We start from the raw sequence: 19,150 nt of genomic DNA, 5'->3' as shown, positions 1-19,150 counted from the left end.
CCATTTACGAATCACGCCATCTTGAAATAAGTTGCCTATTTTAGCAATTTGAAGCGTCCTCATTGCAGCTACTACCTCTTTCTTCGCTGACTGGCAGCATACAAAATTGTGCTCACCTGCCTCTTAAGGAAATTATGCCAAGCATGCCTTGTAGCATTGATCGAGTCCAGTATACCCGTTCTCCTAGACGGGGCATTGAACAGTAACCTCGGGAGGGGGACGGGGTCAGCTGCCACTTTTTCAATTTGAAGGTGTGGGAGGGTATCTCTTGATGTATCCAGTGGTAGGCATGGGTGCATTCAGCCACTCGGTAATAAAGCTCCAGATCTGGCGCTGCTAATCCCCCCATAGCGTAAGGAAGAGTGAGAATGTTCCATTGAACGCACGTCTGTTTCCGGTACCCCAGACTTCTTAGATCTTATGTGAGAATGCACACCTATTCAAGCCTATTGGAACACACTAAATTGAGAAATTAACATAATCGCATCTCTCACCCTGTCACTCACCCCCCCCCCCTGATTTTTTAGGTCTCGCCTAGCGATGCAGCGCCATGCCTGCTCGCACAAGCGAGACCTATTGTTGCCTCCTTGCTTAGCATGCGGGGCAGGATAGGTGCACGCGCATGAAAGACATCAGCTACGCACACGTACAGCTCGGCTCATGGCGTTATCACAACGCCTGCTCGCACCATACTCGTGCACATCTGACGGCGCCCGGTCATGCCATGTGCACGCTCACGGCGTATCTTTGAGACAGCCGATGTGCACGCTCATGGCGTGGGTCCGCTAACAGAATGGGTGCCGGCAATGCATCCAGTTACGGTCTTACTCACCGGCACGGATTGAAGGTTCCCTGGCCATCTCTTGGCACGCCACGGGGCTCTCCTCACCACTCTGGAGCCCCGTCTTGCCAGTAGTGCCATGCAGTCTGCCTCGCTCTTCACCCGGTCCTCTGATGGGGCCGGGACTTTAGCATGGAGCCTGCTGCAGAGTTCCGGACGTCCTCCCCAGTGGTTCCTTCCTGTTTGTTTGGCAGGCCCTGCCCACGTCCCAACGAAGGCTGCCCGACTTCCAGTTTACAGTATGCTCATTTGTAAGGTGAGACTGAGCACCTTCCCCTTAAAATTTGCCTTTCATGTTGTTTGCAATTCACTTTTAATCAATAGTGTTAAATTCACTATGGCACTTGAAAATGTATGCTTTGCCACACTAACATTACCTGTACCATGTGCTTTATAGAGATTGCTAGATCCAGTAATCTGCCTCTGAGGCCCTGCATTTGGCCCGAAGTTTCGTACCCTGTGAGTAGTTCTCTTTCGTGCACAAGTAGTCAGTAGAGTCTGATCATGCAGGAAATCTGATTCAGTGCCTGTGAATGTAGGTGAATGTGCTGCCTCAGGGCTGGCTTCCCCTGGAGTCCAGCTCAGTCCACAGCATCTGACCTCTGTGTTACGAGTACCTTCCTGTCTGCGAGCCACCCCCTCAATGTTAGATTAGGAACCTGCTGCCATGGCATGTGAAGTCATCCCCTGCAGCGGGCGGTGACCACCTGCACAGGCGATGAATAATTTCCACGTCCTAGGCCACAAAACCCCCAGTCCACCACTGGACCTGCCCACCCTTGGTATTTACCCGAAGGCAGTCGATCAACCTTTTACTGCTTTTTAGTGCCCATGTAGAGCTACTGTTAAATAGGGCCTATCTACAGCATTAACTGATGGCTCTGTAGGAAAGTATGTGAGCCTTGCATTGCACTGTGGTTTTAAAATCAAACATGGTATTGTTACCAACATGTCTTTGGCCAACTATATGGCAGCAGAAACCACATTAGGAACTATATTCTACGGAAATAAAATGCTTTCTATATGTATCTTGTTGGATATACAGCCTCAACAAAATTATGGTTTTACATTGAACCTGAGATGGCAGGTGAACCTGAGATTGCAGGTGCTCCTAAAAAAAAAAGCGTATGCAATAGGTCTCGCATTTACGCGAGTTTAAGAGATTGCCATTGTAAATGACAGTGTCTTTTATTTATGTTTTAAAAACCAATACCAAAATAAGAGGCACAGCCATTTACAATGCCAATAGCTCAAACTTGTGTAACCGCGAGACCTATTGCATTGCAAATGCTTGTCTTTGAGGCTATGTAAAGGACGTTCCCAACACCTATAGGCTACTTGTTGCACTCACTCTGCTGATGGGTAAGTGCAGAGCATTGGAAGAGGTCCTCCCCGTCCTGATTTGCACAATGGCTGAATGATCTTACTATCAGCTACACACATTCAGAGGTCTTTGGTGCTCTGCTGCCATAGGCCAGCAGACCTACTGATATATGGGGCCTACTGCACCCGAATTACTGGCTCACCAGCCTCTACCCTCAACCATGCAAAGGACCTCACAAGCCTACTGCAAACATCTACACTCTTCGACGGCTGTTCGAGAGAGACTGTAATGCTATTTTTCTCTTGTTATGGTGTCCTGCACGTAATGATTGGCTCTGTACTGCTGTTTTTGCATTGTTATACTACTGCCATAGATGTGCATGCCCTGAATTTTGAACATTGACTGCAATGATGACTCATGTTCAAAGGTTTAAAAAAAACTTCTTTTTAATGCGGTTCTTTTTGGGAGGTCTGACATTTGTGTTAAAGTTGCATGATTTTTTGGGTGGAAATACAGGGTTTCAAACGTGTGGATGCTAATATTTTTAACAAAAATTCCGTCTGCACTGTTTTAGAGCAACTTACTAGGACTTTTAAGGTTATGCATAATTTCTTTTATAAAGACGTCCACAGAATGTAAATACTTTATCTGTACTTTAGAGATCTGTATTGCTGAATTACAACAGTCACGCCTTTTACATTGTCATTGTTCATTTTCAGTCTGATCCTGGCATTGTCACTTGTCTTGAAAATCACCCACACAAGCTTGAAACGGGGCATGTGGTAGCATTTCGTGAAGTTAATGGCATGTCTTCTTTAAATGGATCCAAACACCAAATAACAGGTATTGTGTGAATGCTGCTAGTTGTAATGCTTCCGTGAAGCACAACCCAACTCTTTTCTTATTCGATGTTGTGTATTTTTAAAGCTAGTGCAGCCTATGTGTATACACATTAACATGTATTGAAATGTTGGAAATGCAGCCAGGTGGCACTCTATACTCAAATCAAAGAACATGGTTTGATTGTTGCAAATGTGCCGGTCCGTCTTTCACAGCAATAGCAATGATAGCTGAGGAATCCCTTTCTATGCTTGTAATTGATGACCACCTTTGATTACGTCAAACAAAGTCCGCTGCACTACTTATTCACTTCGTTTTTGTTACTTTCAGTGTTTTTAATGGGTTTTCAGTATAAAGATAAAGCTTTAGACTTGAAGTGCTGTAAAAAAATCTGAACTATGGTCATAATGTTTAGTAGTTACTTAAACAATTCAACATGCTAGAAGCCATCTAGTGTTAGGGCTCAAAAACTAAGCAACCAATGTATCCTGGTAGGCAAGGTCTCCAAGTACTGTGACGACAGTGTATGACCCCTCATTCTGAAAAATAGAGGAATCAGGAAGGTAATTGATGCCATTTATTACATAACTGCTGCATATTGGACATTGGTTTCGGACATATCATTGTCTCTTGGCGTACATACCTTTTGTACTTTGTATGTAAAAGAGAGTATTGGCCATTTTAAACAGCCAGGGACATTTTACTGCTTTTCGAGAGGAGATTTGTTGGATACTGCCTGCTTTTAGCTTCGGTTCTTGGTCACTGATGAGAGTTCATTAGTAAATCCCTGTCTCGGTTTTGATTCTTGTGTGTTATTGTTTTGGGATGCTTTATGAGCATTGAGGATAATGATTTGTTTTTCTTTAGGGATTCTAAGACTCAGTTGTCAAGTGTTTTCTTCCAGGATTCCATGGCTATCTCGTTTCTAAAATCCATTGGTACCAAATATTGCCCTGTAATGTGTCTGCACCATATTGTTCACCAACTCGCATTGCAAGTCCATGTATCTTAATCTTGAAGAGAAGCATGACAGTGACTTGCAAATTATTTTAGCACTTACCTGGCAAACCCTCAACAAACATCGTGCAGATTGACTGGTGTCCCAGTACTGGAGTACTCAGTCTCAAGGTGCTTTAACCTTTTGGGCCTAGGGGTCTGTTTTTGTCCCCAACCCTCAGAAAACAGATCTGCTCTTTTTCATTTGAGTGCCCCATATCTGAATGGTCCTTTCTTAATGCTGAAACGTCTGAAAGCACTTGTGTGAGCATAACATGCAAGCAGATAGATTGAGCAGCCAGGGTTCGATGTCTCCTGAAGAGGGCAATCCACGTTGAAAAACCCTCAAGTCTGCACATTAGCCCCCTTTATGATTGTGAGGGAGATAGTCATCAGTTTTTTCTAAAGAGTTTCTGAAATGTGAATCCTCAATGATGATCTGATTACTGAAAAACGAATCTTCTCTTGTGTATACCACCCCCTCATTCTGTTAGCTCTTGGAAGCTGTGATTTATCAAAAGTACAATTATGCACTTAGCAGCTGATTGTCCACAATTGCTTTGTATTTAGAACTTGTCGTACATAAGGCTTGTTTCCAGAGAATGTATTTCGAGGGCAGAAGAAATATACCACTTGAATTCAATATTTCACAGAACAGGATGAATTCAAGACCAGCTTCTTTGACAGGAGTCTGTATAACTATGGCAGTGTTTCTATTAGCAGTATTCAATTGTTGCGGCCTGTGGTGTGGGAATCAACAGCTTATAAGCAGATCTCCAAAGCTGGTTCATTTTGCCTCCCACGAGTTGCAGATCAGTTGTACTGTTACAATATGGATACTCGCTGTTTGGGGTATCGTCCAGGTTCAGCAGTTTACCAATTGTACCAAATCCAAGTACTCACTTTGTATATTTTGAATGTTCAAGGTCAGGACTCAGAAGAGGACACTTTCATTATTAAAGAAACAGGTAGAGTGATATGTCTTACACCTTCCCAATATTGTGTTAGAGGAGTTGCTCACAGATCCCTTTGTTTAATTACTCTTGGCCTCGTTCATTCCGATTTTTAGATGTTTAAAGTCTGTTGAAGAGCTGAATTGTGAGGAATGTGTTGTGCAAGGCCTTCTAAAAGGGCATAATTCAAGCCCCATGTATGAAATTGCTAACCTTGAAGGCTTGGCTGCTGAAGTGATTGGCCATGTCTGTTTCGGGTACTCTTAATTTGACCTTGAGGATTAAACCATTGCAAAAGCAAAAAGCCCTTGGATTACAGGTCAAAAAATTGATTCTTTGTGTTCAGTCAACTGTTTTTTGTGAGGAGGAGACAGAGATGCAGCTGTGTAGATCATAACTATCTGTTTTTATACTTATGAAGACACTCCAGTAAGTTTGTCATTCTACTGAAACTTGTGGCCTTTTTCTTGCCATAAAGCCTTTCCTCTTGTTACTCAGTACCATTGAGAAGTTATCACTTGTTCTGACATGCTTTGTGATGTCCAGCATGACTAGAATGAAATGCGTGTTCAACCAGTTGATCTTTAGTGCTTAATATTAATGAAATCATCCAATTTTAAAGTAATTATAACGCAAAACCTGTCTTATTTTGTCTGGACAATGGCCATGGTTCCACTATGGGATTACTTCCATATGAAATTGCTGCATATGTTAACATATGCATGTCTTCCCGTCTTATTGACCCACAAAGAAATGCAAAAGTTAATTTTCACACAAGTTGGCACTGTCATTCTTGCTAACTGTGTCCAAGATGTATCAAGTTTAGTTCGTGAATCGCTTGTTCCTTACCAGTTAAAGTAAATATAGCATACCCCTAGTGCGCATTTCTTGCTTTAGATAGTTGGGAGAAATTGACTCCAATCCATTTATACTAAAGGTTATTTGGGGAGGTTTTAGTCTTTTGCCATCTAATTCAGTGTCCTTGCCATATTGAAATTTCAAAGAGTGCTGTATTACAATGCAGGTGTTCCCTCTCTCCTACCATATTGTTGCTATTATTCTGAGTCATAGGATCTTCATTCACAGCCACAGCTGTTAAAATTATTCCCTGCTGTGTCCATGTACCCCAGAGCACCTTCCATAGATATATTGTCCATTGAAATGCCACACAGTGTCCGTGCCATCTGTCCTTATGATGAGCAGAACCCTGTAATAGCCTATCTCAGTTAAACTTTTTTCCTGAAAATAAACTGATGAGCTGTTTCAAGCCTGCATTGCAGCATCGGATGAGCAAGAAATGGAAGAACAAGAAAGAAAAAATGCAGTCTGATAGACTTACATTAACAGTTGAGAAAAAGTGTGCTGTCTCTTAAGACTCTAGGAGCTTCCCCAACCCAAATGCAATCTACTGGCAGTTCCTCACAGAATCAGTTCTATTTTTTACAGCCAAAGAGAAGATGTATTTTCTTTAATATTTGTTTTCCAATCCCCAACTCTACACAGCTTGGAAGGAGGCGGGTCATTTATGACTTCAATAAGGATTCCTATGATGCAGAATTAAAGCTACAAGTAAAGCCATTTCCTTCATCTAGGTTCTTCATTGATAGTCATAAGCGTTAGAATAGAGTAGCAAGCTGGTTTTATCTACCAGGAGGAAGCTGTTGGACAGCAGCAAGAAATAGAAAATGCACCAGGCCTAAGTGTACAGAGAGTAGTTGCTCTATCTAAAGAGATTTCTCAGGGTTTCAGGTCAATTAAACCATCAGCCTATGTTTTTTTCTTTTAATTATTTTTATTAGCATTTTCAAGAAATATGACAATGTCAAAACAATGACAACGTTTCAGTACAAAATAACGCTTAAGAAACACTGCATTACAACACTCCGCCTCCCACTGAGCATGCTTTGTCTAGTATTCTTAGGCAAACAGCTATATGAGCATACATTTTCGTTAAACTCTCATATTCCATTTCGCACAATTTACAGTTGAACATCTGGGACATTAAGATAAGAAATTAGATAGCACCAATAGTTTCTGCGTCTCGATCTCTGTGGTAACTCTTCCTCATAGGTCAGTAGAGTGTCCTTGCAATATACTAGGTCTTGTATCCAGTGCTTGATTTGTGGCAGGGCCTTGCTGCCCCAGGTGAGTGAGACTCTACGTTTTGCCACAAGTAGGGCAATCGCGCGGAACTTACGTTTTAACGCCCGGACCCCGGGTAGCAGTCCCAAAAAGCATGTTTTTATAATACATTCTATAGGTAGCCCAACCATCTCTCCCAGTTTCCGCACCACTGTTTCCCAATATTCTGCCACCCCCGAGCAGTGCCAGGCGAGGTGTATAAAGTCTGCTGCCTCTGCCCCACACCTTTGACACTTAGCGTCTGGACGGAGACCAAACCTGTACAGGCGTGCTGGAGTATGGTATATTTGATGTAAGTATTTGATGTGAATCATACGTAAATTCCCATTGGGAGTCAGTAACTTTGTGATCGTGCCCGCTGTATGCCACTCTTCATCCGTTAGGGGGACCTCTAAGCAATCATTCCATTTTGGTATTGCTTTATGCGGCAGTGCCCCAATTTCAGTTTGTAACTCTACATAAAGCCTGGAGACTAGATGGGCAGGTTTTGGGGACGTGAGGAGGTGCTGTAATGTCAGGAGTGGTTGTGGTTCTGCAGGGTATGACGGGTATAATGCTTTCATTGCTCTCTGAAGACGATAATATGTGAATTTAAACAATATCGTTTGGTTCTATACATACGTGATATTATCCAGTGTCTTAAAGTTCCCTTCATGGAACAGGTCACCCATGCTATCTATCCCCGCTCATTTAAGGAGGTCCATTCCTACAGGTTCATGTGTAACAGTGATGTGCGGGTGATAGTGGAGTGGCAGTTTCGGGGCATATATAGGAGATTTCTTTGTTTTGTGCGCTATGATCCTCCAAGCTTCATTAGTGGTGTCTATCGTATTTATATCCTGTTTATGTAATGGGGGGGGCGTTTGTGCGGTAAGATGGCATCTAACAGTATCGGTGAGGCATCTCCTTCAATTGCCACATGTGCAAGAAACGGGACTCTATGATACCAATAATGAGCGTATTGGGCTTGTGCGCACAGATAATACAGAAAGAAATCGGGGACTTTAAATCCGCCCTTAGCATATGGCAGTGTCAATGAGTGCAGGTCAATTTGAGCCGTTTTGCCTGCCCATATCAATTTCAGTGTCACTGAGGTTAGTCGTCGGAACACTGTCATGGGCGGCTTGATTGGGATGTTATTAAAAAGGTACAGTAACTTTGGCAGGAGCACCATTTTTACTATCGCCAGTCTGTCCGCTAGTGTTAGCGGCATTCGTATCCATCTGTCTATTTTCTCTTCCAATGCCGAGACCACCCTACCGTAGTTTGTGCGGATGACCACTTCTGGGTCCCTGTGGAACCAAACCCCTAGATATCGCACTGGTTCCGTTTGCCACCCTAATGGATAATCTGTGGTGAATTGTTGTGTGGTGTCCGTCAACGGTAAAATGATTGATTTTGCCCAGTTGATTCGAAGGCCAGATTGACGTCCAAATTTGACATATTCTCGTAACAGCGGGTTGAGGTTGGTGGACGGGTCTCGGACATACAACACCATGTCATCTGCATACATTGAAATATGCAGGGGACGTAGGGGAAACTGCAATGCTGAGTAGTGATGTTTTTGTCGTATTTTGCAGGCTAGTGGTTCTAAGGCTATGGCAAATAGGAGTGGTGATAGTGGGCACCCGTGTCTTGTGCCCCTTTCTATGGGTATTACCTCTGAGACGTATTTATTCATCCGTATGCGAGCAGTGGGGTTTGTGTACAGTAACTTTACCCATTGGAGAAATAGTGGAGGAAACCCCATCCTAATTAAAATCGTATGCAAATAGGTCCACGCTATCGTGTCAAAAGCTTTAGCAGCATCTAGCAATACCGCGGCCGCTTTAGTAGTAGGGGACAGGTGGTGGGATATAGCAAAAAGTGACCTGGTGTTGTGTGCAGTGGAGCGTGTTGGAACAAACCCCGATTGATCAGGTGGTATCAATCTGGTCATTAGCTGTTGCAATCTATTTGCTAGTAATTTAGATAATGTTTTGGTGTCCACATTTATAAGCGATAAGGGCCGATAGGATTCACATTGTTCAGGATCTTTGTCCGGTTTCAGTAGTTGTAAAATCATAGCTTCCCTCAGTGTTTGTGGTAGTATCTGTTTCTTGTGCGCATCTCCAAGCATCCTAACTATATGGGGCGCCAGCAAGTCCACATAAGCCTTGTAAAATTCCCCAGTGAACCCGTCAGGGCCAGGAGCTTTCCCATTAGGCAGGGACTGGATGACTTCCGTGATCTCTTCAACCGTTATGGGCAAAGAGAGGAAGGCTCTGTGATCGTCTGATAGCCAGGCGAGTGCAATGTCATCGCAGTACTGCGCAATTTCCTCGGCTGTAGCTGTATTTTCTTTTGCGTATAGTGAGCCAATTGTGTGCATGAATGCCGTCATTATACCCTGAGTGTCGTGTGTCAATGTGCCTCCAATGCCTCTAACTGCCGATATCAACGGAGGTGGTTTCGACGTGCATATCTTGTGCGCCAGCGCTGCCCCTGGTCTGCCCACCTCCCCATAATTTCGAGCTACCTCTCTTTTGTATATGTAGCGGAGTTCCTCCTCTGCTTGTGTCTGATATTCCGATATAAGTGTACGTATTTCTCCCAATATAGTGGGGTCACCTGTTTGACTATAGTTCAGTTCCAGGACTCTTATTTGCTTCTCTCGTTGAGCTAGTTGCTGCCGTAGGTCTTTTAGGATGCCCGCACTTGTACAGATACAGATTCCCCTTATATTGGCCTTAAATGCTTCGCATAACATTCCAGGGTCATCCACAGAGTCAGCATTTAACTCGAAGTAGTCTATGATAGCTTTCCTAATCTTTTCCGTATAGAGAGGATCGTGTAATGCTTTCCCATTAAATCTCCAGCTAAAAGGCGGAGGTATGTAGTGTGGTACTTTGAGGGTCAGAACTACTGGGTTGTGGTCTGATAGTGTACGACTTAAATGAGCCACATCCTCTGTCCACAATGAGACATCAGGGGAACCTATCCAATAATCTATTCTGGACCAGCTGTTATGTGCTGCCATGGTGTGCGTGGCTTCTAGTTGCGTTGGGTGAGTCAATCTCCAGAGGTCTGTCAACTGCTTCTCAATCATTAAATCTCGCAGTGTCTGTAGTGCGCGTTTGTGTGTTTTAATCGATTGTGGCGACCTGTCCATGATCCACGGGGTCCGGTAGCAGGAGACGCTAGGTGCAAAAAGGGTGGCAGGCGTTGCGGGCGGTGTGCCATTGTCGCTTTCCCCCTCCCTCCCGAGACCCATGGGGTGTGGATCTTGTGCATTACAAACAGTACAGGGACCTCAAATTGAAGGTTTCCCATCACTTTTGTTTGGTTTTTGTACTTTATTTTACACACTTGTTTTTAACTTTCACGTCCTCTGGTAAGGGTGGGCCTTAGCGCGCCCCTACCGCCGAGGTACACCACCTGACGGTCCTGATGAAAGCCCAGTAAATGACACATAGACGGGCAGAAACATGTTGACCCCACTTTAAGTGGAAACAACCGAGTCATTAACTGGTAAGTTTCCCACACATATTTTACTTATGTCAAACTGACCATTGAATAAAAGAATTTCTGTATGGTACAGTTTCTGACATTTTTAACTCACACTTCTTTTTGACACTTTTGCCACAAAGAACCTGCTCCGCAGTAATCTGGCGTTGTAGCACACCAGGGAGGCATTCGGCTTCTCCTGGTGGGCCCGATGATGAAGCATGTCACCACCCAGGGTGGTGAGTGAGGGCTTCCTAAAAAAAAAAAACGCTGATTTCCACTGTGACTTCTTCAGGGAGATTTCTTCTCTGTGTCTAGTGCTTACACACTTCTCTTACGACACTCTTTTGTTGTTTTACAAGATTTAACAGGGGGACCAAGAGTGTCCTTTTCCCTCTCTCTCAATTTGTTATTACTAACCTGTCCATGGCGGCATTTAGCGCAGTGTTAAAATCACCACCCCATATTAATGGAACATCCGGGAGTTCATCTATTTTTCGCCACAGCTTCAGAAAAAACTCCGGATCATCTACATTTGGTGCGTAAATATTAAGTAGCGACACTTTCCGCCCCCTAAGAATTCCCGATATCGCAATATATCTCCCCTCAGTATCAGGATGCACTTGTTCAACTTTAAAGTTGACCCCTTTGCATATCAGGATAAGGACCCCTCTGGAGTAGGAAGAATACGTCGCCCCGTGTACCGATTCTGCCCATTTTGTCCCGATGCGATGGGAGGAATGTGGGTCTAAGTGTGTTTCCTGAAGGAAAGCTATGTCAATTTGTAGCCTTGTGAGGTATGCCAGGATTTGTCGTATTTTCTTCGGGTTGTTTAGCCCTCGTACATTCCAGGTTATGAGCCGTAGCGACCCGGCTGTAAGCTTGTCAGTCATGATCCGTTTTTCTATGTATACTAGCCGTGTGAAGGTGAGATGCCCAGTCTGAATGCCCCTCGGACAACTTCTATTTTGTCAGTATTGTGATGTTGCATACCCATTGCAGTACGGCAGTGTCTCTCAAATGCAGTGTAAACAAACAAATACTCTTGCATCTACCCCTATTCCCCTCTCCCACTTTAGCATCCCAATCATGCCAAAGACATATCCCATTTAGAACAAACAACTCAACATAACAATAGGTGGGGAACTGCCTTACTCCCTTACCCAGGACACACGACTCCATCCAGCATAGTGGATGTGGCCAGGTTCACTATATTATAGCAAGTGCAATATGATCCTTGCTGCTTCCTCACAAATACACAACTGTACAGCATAGAATCGCAACATATTGACCTCTCCATCGTATATAACATTGAGAACCTTCCGGCAATAATTGGAGCAGGAACTCATTTCGCCAATACTGGTCTATATAGTAGACCTGACACATACTCTGACTCAGGGGCAATTGTCTACAAGTCTGCGATGTAAGCGGCTATTGAGTCAAAGTAAGGAATGTACATACTCACAACGCCGCTATTGTCTGTTTGCAGGTGCACATATGCTCTCACCACGTTTCCACTAAACCATCAGCGTCCTCTTCAACACGTGCTTACTAAACATGGCAAATGTGCGCCCCTGCCGGCTGAATTCTCCAGCATCATGTGGCGCACAGGCGTCCCAACAAGAGCAGGTGTAGCAGGCTCTCACTTATGAAACGTAACAGATATCATTCTGTTCCTCATCACCGTACAAGGATACGTGGGGTATCCCGAACAATCGTAGCGCGGTCAGCAGGTCACTAACCATTACATGGCACCACGTATTCAATCCGAGTCTTGTTGCTGTTCGGTGCGGCGCTGGTCACGTCTTTTCTTTCCCAGTTGCTAATGAAGTCCTGCGCTTCCTTTGGTGTCTGACAGATGACTTGTTTTCCGCCATTTGAGATCTTCAATCTGGCCGGGTACAGTATCGCATAATCAATGTTCAATTCTCTCAGCTTTTGTTTCACAGTTGCAAATTCCTTCCGGGCCATCTGAACATTCATCGTGTAATCCCGGAAGTAGTCTACCTTGTTGCCTTGGTGTTTGATTCTCCCCTTCTCTCTCGCCAGTCTGAGAACTACATCCCTGTCTCTGTAATTCAGGAGACGTGCAATCACAGGCCGCGGCGGTGCGCCCGGTTTGGGTTTTGGAGCTAGGGACCTGTGTGCTCTTTCGACGATGAAGACGGAGGAGAGATTTTCGGCTCCGAAGATTGTTCTGATCCGGTCTTCGATATAGGTCTCCTTTTTTCCGGTGTTGGTCGATTCCGGAAGGCCCGCTATTCGGACGTTATTGCGTCTGGATCGCGCTTCTAAATCTTCCGACTTGTTTCTGAAAACTCCCAGGAGCCTGTCCATCTCGGAGCACTTCTGTGTGGTGTTATGCGATTCATCCTCTACTGCTGAAATGCGGGTTTCGGCTTCCTCTATACGCTCTCCATGTTTATCCAACTTCGCCGCCATACTGTCCACCCTTTGCGTTATCACGTCTAGTTTTTCATGCACATCTTGCAGGCTTTTCTGGATAGCTTTTAGGACCTGTTCCATGCCGTTGGGCTGCGCTGTTTCACTGTCTAGTTCAGTGTCCGATTGCGACTGTGCACCTTTCGCGTTCCTTTTTTGGGTAGGGAAGGTCAGTGTGGCTTGCAGCCTGTCTGGTTTACCCATGGTGATGGTCTGTATTGGTCACTGAGGCCTGGTGCAGGGGCGCTGATGATTAGCCCAGGTACTGTTGGTGTGGCACCACCTCTCCAGCTAGCGAGTTTTACAGTCTCGTAATGGAGGCTGAAATGAGGCGGGGATACCGGCGATCCGTTTGCGCGGTATTAATGTGTGTGCGTTGCAGCTTGGTATCACTTCGAGCCTGTTGCGAGTCAAGGGTTGTTGCATCTGGATCTGCTCAGGATTGCGGAACTTTAACTTGCGAGTAGCCCAGCGTCAGATCGTTCGGCCCACTGTGCCAGCAGGGGTGGCTCTGTGTTGGTTGATACCGGCTCTAGGACGTGCTTGGGACCTACCGAGTCTGTGCTCGCTGCTCGCCCACCACTGCGCGTTTATGCCAGCGTTCCCTTCCAGTTCCGTTTTCCCTTTCGTTTTGTTTTGAACCGGAGCCTTAATATTGTGTTCGTTATAGTAGTAGGAGAGCGTCCCTGCCGTTCACGAAGCTATCCCTCGTTGCTGGACATGGGCGCTGCCATCTTGTTTGTGCCTGTTCGCGCCATTTCCATTATCGCATAATCGTCCGTTTTGCCTTCCCCTAGGTCTGCCAGTATGCAGGCTGCTGGTGTCGGAACGTCCGTTTTGGGGCAGGTATGTTGACGCGCTTCGTAAACACTCACCATGTGTAGCTGCTAGCTGTATCGGAGCTCCGGACCTTCATACCCAGGGCGCCGCCATCTTGTCTCGAGCGTTATAATTTCTGCACCTCATTTTATATTGCGGATTACCGATTTAATCCCACAGCCTCGGGCATTACGATCCAGTATTCCGTGTCGCACACTGTTCCGACGCCTGTTGGTACCCTTGGTTATATGGTAGGCGCTCGCTAACCGCTGTTATTTGCCATTTGTTCTACCTGGCAGGCGGAGCTGTCTTACGGGGCAGCCATTCCGCTGTGCGCCCTCTAGTGGCCCCAAACCATCAGCCTATGTTTACAAATCTAAACAGTAGTGTTTTGTGAATAAATGGATTGATAACCATGTTGCTGCTTTGCAGATATCAGCTGCTGGTATATTTCTAATCCAAGTATTTGTTGCTGCTTTTACTCTGGGAGAGATAGCCTTAGGTTTCCATGGCAGAGGTTTGTTTGCTTAGAAGTAGAATAATATAATACAGACTGCTATCCGTCTAGCAATAGATTGTTTGGATGTGGCTAGGTTTTTTTTCTAATCTGAAAATAAAGGTTTATTCGTGGTAAACAATAATTGCGAAAATCAAACGTTCCATTAGCCAGTCCAAGAGGACTAGGGACCCACACCCTGGAGACTGCTGGAAGCCTAACACTGGTTGTTAGTCTTTACAATGTCAAGAGCAGGAGGATATGGAGAAATCTAGGGACATTAAACATTAAGCCCTGCATAAAATGCGGTGTGTGCGTTCAGTGACTTTATATGTTTACCCTGTTCTGGGAACTAACTTTTTTCTTTTTCTTTTTAGTTTTGTTTATATTTTTAATTTTATTAGTATAAGCAAAAGAAAAGAGACCACGTGGTATTCAGCAGAGAGATAAAAAGACAGAAATCAGCACAAAGAGAAGCACAAGGAAATACATTAGCAATGTTACAATCCATCAGATGTAGCAGCAGTCACTTTGCAGGTCATCTAATAGCATCATCTTAGGGGTAGAAACCATAGCAGCAAGAATTGATCCTCAACTTCTAACAGACATAATACTGTACCCTTCTTCTCCACCCCAGCAATTGATCACATCCACTGTACCAGCAGAAGCCCATCCCATTAAATAGCAATAAAACTAATACTACATTCTATCACAGAGCTAAAGCAGCAGCAGACTTCTCAGATATGACCCAACTCTATCACAAACAAGAAGGCTAAACTTATTTGGGAGGCTCATCAATTAAGATAACTCTTTTTTATAAAGTGCCAGTGTCTTATTCTAAAACTCCCTCCATCCAAGAAGTTAGTGGAGACCAAATTCTAGCCTTTCTACACAGTTTTTTATGTCCTTATACAATGAGGTTTCAATATCGTAAATTGCTAACAATCTTGACCTCCACACTGAAAATGTTGGAGGATCAGGACCTATCCAATCTGCCGTTATGCAGATTTGGGCAACAGCTGAGGCAATTAAGAATAGACCAGATTCCTGTGTGTATATTTCGTCATTGTCTGCCCCCCAATTCTGATAGATACATCTGCCAGTGGATTCCTCACCTTGTGAATATCCCCCTTGCGTCAGCAACATTCGGAAATTCTTTTGTAGCTTTGCGCCGACGTGGACGACGTCATAGAGGCACGGCATCGCAAGCGACTCCGCTGACGTCACCGACACTACAATAGGCCCACGCCGGCGTGATGACATCAGTTCCCTTTTTTCCGCGCCGTCGACGCTAACGGTTTCGGGGAATCTCAGTAGCTATTTAGTGACTTTGCCTTTATCTTCGCTTTTCTGCTTCTTTGTTTCAACACGATGTCGACAAAGAAGACCGGTTTCAAGCCCTGCAGGGAGTGCGGGAAAATGATATCCATCACGGACCCGCACGAGGACTGCATATGGTGTTTAACCCCTTCCATGCTCATGACGGAACGGTTCCGTCATCAGCGTCGGTGCTCCGGTGCTGATGACGGAACATTTCCGTCATGAGCCAATACGGTTTTAAACCCTTGTGCACTGCAGCGAAATTCGCGCAGCCCTGAAGGGGTTAAGCTCTGACCATGATGTGGATGGGTGTTCATCTTGTCGGAAGATGAACCCGAAAACCCTGCGGGAAAGAGAGACCAAACTTCTGGTGGCGAAGCTGAAGGGTGACAAGGGAAGAAAATCTTCGAGATCTCGTTCGAGAAGGTCGAGATCGAAGTCAAGATCCAGATCTCGAGAGGAGTCGTCTTCGAAGTCCGCTTCAGACCATGCTTCGAAGTCGAGGAGGAGACATAAGAAGAAGAGACATGAGTCCCAGCGTCATTCCGGTAAGGAGTAGGTCTCGAGGTCGAGGTCACCGAAGAAGGTACGTTCCAAGGTGGTCACGATGGATGTCTCGCATCAGGAAGGTGAGGCTTCGCCTTCGGAGTCGCAAGCACAGTCGCCGACTCGGGCTTCGAATCTGTATCCGGCGCCGTCCCCGGCCCGAGATGAGGAAGAAGTTCATGTGGATGAGGATTCTGCGCCTGTCGAAGAGCCGAATCCGAACCCTCCACAAGACCAGCCTGAGGGTCTTCAGCCACCTTTCCCAGCCCCAGGCCAGGACCCATCAGCGTTTTTAAATGCTATGTATAGTGTCTTATAAAGGGCGTGGTACCCCTCTGGCGCACCTTCGGGTCCCATGGGTCCTCTGGCCTTCAATATTGGAGTCCCTCACTCCTATGCTCCGGCTCCATTCATGCCGTTCATGCCGGCTCCGACGCCGCCATGGCAATACCCGGCTCCAGCGAGGTCGTCGACGCCGGTACCGGCTTTGCCCGCTCCAGATCGACCTCGAGGGCAACCCACTGGACCATCGGATTCGATACCGACGTCGGTTCCGGCTCCGTCGGAGTCGTTGGTGGATCCGGCGGCGAGGCGTGTTAAGGAGAGGTCCAGGAGGGAGGCACAGCGCCTTATGGAGGAGCGCAGATATATGGAGTCACATCCTGATATGGAGGAAGGGGAACTGGAGGATGACTGTTTTGAGGATCTAGCTGATGCTAGTGGCCTGGATTTTTCTCCAGAGTGGGAGTTACCATCCGGTTCTGATGCGCCTTCAAAGGACGTCCATCCTTATCATGTGGTGATGAGGAAGGCAGCGGAACTTCTGCAATTGACTTTACCTACAGTGGAGTTTAAGTCCAATCTTCTAACTGAAGTTTTACATGCGCCCAGCTCTGTGGTGGAACCATTGCTTCCGTTTAATTTGGCCTTAACGGAGCCTATTATGGAGGTATGGAAAAAGCCACTATCAGCACCGGCGGTTTCCAAGAGTGTGGCGAGAAGGTACAGGGTGGCGCCTGAAGACCCTGCTTTTCTGACGTCTCATCCATCTCCTGGGAGTCTGGTCATACAAGCAGCCTGTTCCAAAAAGACTGTGAGTGTGTTTCCTCAGGTGCCTGGTGATAAGGATGCCAAAAAACAAGATCAGGTGGCTAAAAAGACCTTCTCCTCTGCGAGTATGGCGTTGAAGTCAACTAATGCCACTTGCCTTATGGGGAGGTATGTACATGCTTTTATGGATACAATGCGTTCTTTGGCTCCTAAAATTCCTGATGACAGCAGGAAGGATTTTGAGGAGGTGTTATCAGACGCACAGGCAGCGGCACGTCAAGTAATACAAAGTGGACTGGACACTGCAGACTCGGTGGCACGTATCATGGGCACTGCGGTTGCCACAAGGAGATCGGCTTGGCTGTAATCTTAGGACTTTTCAGCAGATGTTCAAGCTGCTTTGCTGGATCTTCCGTTCGATGGATCTGGTCTCTTTGGCAAAAAGGCTGATACAGCCGTAGAAAGATTTAAAGACAATAGGGCTACTGCCAAATCTTTAGGGCTTCAGATCAGAGGTTCTACAGCCAAGAGGTTCAGAGGTTTTGGACGCTCTTCCTTTCGCAACTATCGGCAAGGTCAGCAGCAGCAGCAGCAGCAGCAGAATCCCTGGTCGTCAAGCCTCTTCCTCCTCTACCTCCTCCAACCCCCAGCCACAGAAAAGCAGCCCTAGATCCGCCATTCAGGATCATGTGGGTCCGGTGGGGGGTCGGCTTACCTACTTTCTTCGGGATTGGGAATCGGTTACATCAGATCTTTGGGTTCTCAATCTCGTAGAAAATGGGTATGCCCTTCCCTTTCGGGATTTCCCTCCCAATAACCCTCCTTGCCAAGGTTTTTGCACAGAGGAACATCTGTTACTTCTGCATGAGGAAGTGCAGACACTGTTAAGAAAGGGTGAAATAGAGGTGGTCCCAGAGCAGGAAAGGGGTCAGGGATGCTACTCCCGGTATTTTCTGATACCCAAAAAGGATGGCAGGCTTCGTCCAATCCTGGATCTCAGGATCTTGAATCTCTATCTGAAACCAGAGAAATTCAAGATGCTCACCCTTGCACAGGTTCTTCAAGCGCTGCTGGAAGAAGACTGGATGGTGTCGCTCGACTTGCAGGATGCGTATTTCCACATCCCAATCCTGAAGTCGCACAGGAAGTATCTCCGTTTTACGGTGGGATCGCAACACTATCAGTTTGCGGTCCTTCCTTTTGGAATTACTACTGCGCCTCGAGTCTTCACCAAGGTGATGGCGGTGGTGGCAGCACATCTCAGAAGGTCGGGGATTCCAGTATTCCCCTATTTAGACGACTGGCTGATCAAGGCAGAGTCTTCAGAGAAGGTGCTCCAGCATCTGCAGGGGACAACTCAGTTGTTGTACCGGTTGGGTTTTTCGATAAATGTACCCAAGTCTCACCTGGTGCCCTCCCAGCGCAACCTGTTCATAGGTGCTGTACTGGACACAACTGTAATCTTCAAAGGATTCGCGACATACAGGAAATGATTCCTTTATTCTACAATGGAGCGGTCGTTCCAGTCCTAAAGGTCCTTCGCCTGCTCGGTCTGATGGCTTCCTGCATTCTGTTGGTCAATCATGCACGCTGGCACATGAGGGCGCTCCAGTGGTGCCTCCGCAGGCAGTGGTATCAACACAACGGAGATCTCAGGGAGTCGGTGAGGATCTCCAGAGAAACTGCGGCGGATCTGTCTTGGTGGAGTGTGGAAGGCAATCTGTCTCAGGGAAAGCCTTTTCATCTACCTCCTCCGGTGGCCACAGTGATAACGGATGCATCCACTCTAGGGTGGGGTGCTCATCTGGGGGATCTGGAGGTCAAGGGTCTTTGATCTCCAGAAGAAAGGTTGCTTCACATCAACCTTCTGGAATTGCGGGCGATTCGTTTGGCGC

The 19,150-nt window shown here is 46.1% G+C and overlaps 1 protein-coding gene across 4 annotated transcripts in view; it reads left to right on the top strand.

The window, feature by feature from the left end:
- UBA6 (ubiquitin like modifier activating enzyme 6) overlaps window positions 1-19,150 on the top strand; it is a 1,111,768-nt gene that overhangs the window by 278,607 nt on the left and 814,011 nt on the right. For all 4 annotated transcript variants that reach the window (XM_078676253.1, XM_078676254.1, XM_078676252.1 and 1 more), the window contains exon 9: window positions 2,885-3,008. In XM_078676253.1, the coding sequence (XP_078532379.1) occupies window positions 2,885-3,008 (124 nt within the window). The remainder of the gene's footprint in view (window positions 1-2,884; window positions 3,009-19,150) is intronic.

The sequence above is a fragment of the Lissotriton helveticus genome, chromosome 2_1 (genome assembly GCF_964261635.1).
Source record: "Lissotriton helveticus chromosome 2_1, aLisHel1.1, whole genome shotgun sequence".
Classification (NCBI taxonomy): domain Eukaryota; kingdom Metazoa; phylum Chordata; class Amphibia; order Caudata; family Salamandridae; genus Lissotriton; species Lissotriton helveticus.
Note: the sequence above shows the minus strand (reverse complement) of the source record. Positions and strands in the feature narration are given on the sequence as shown.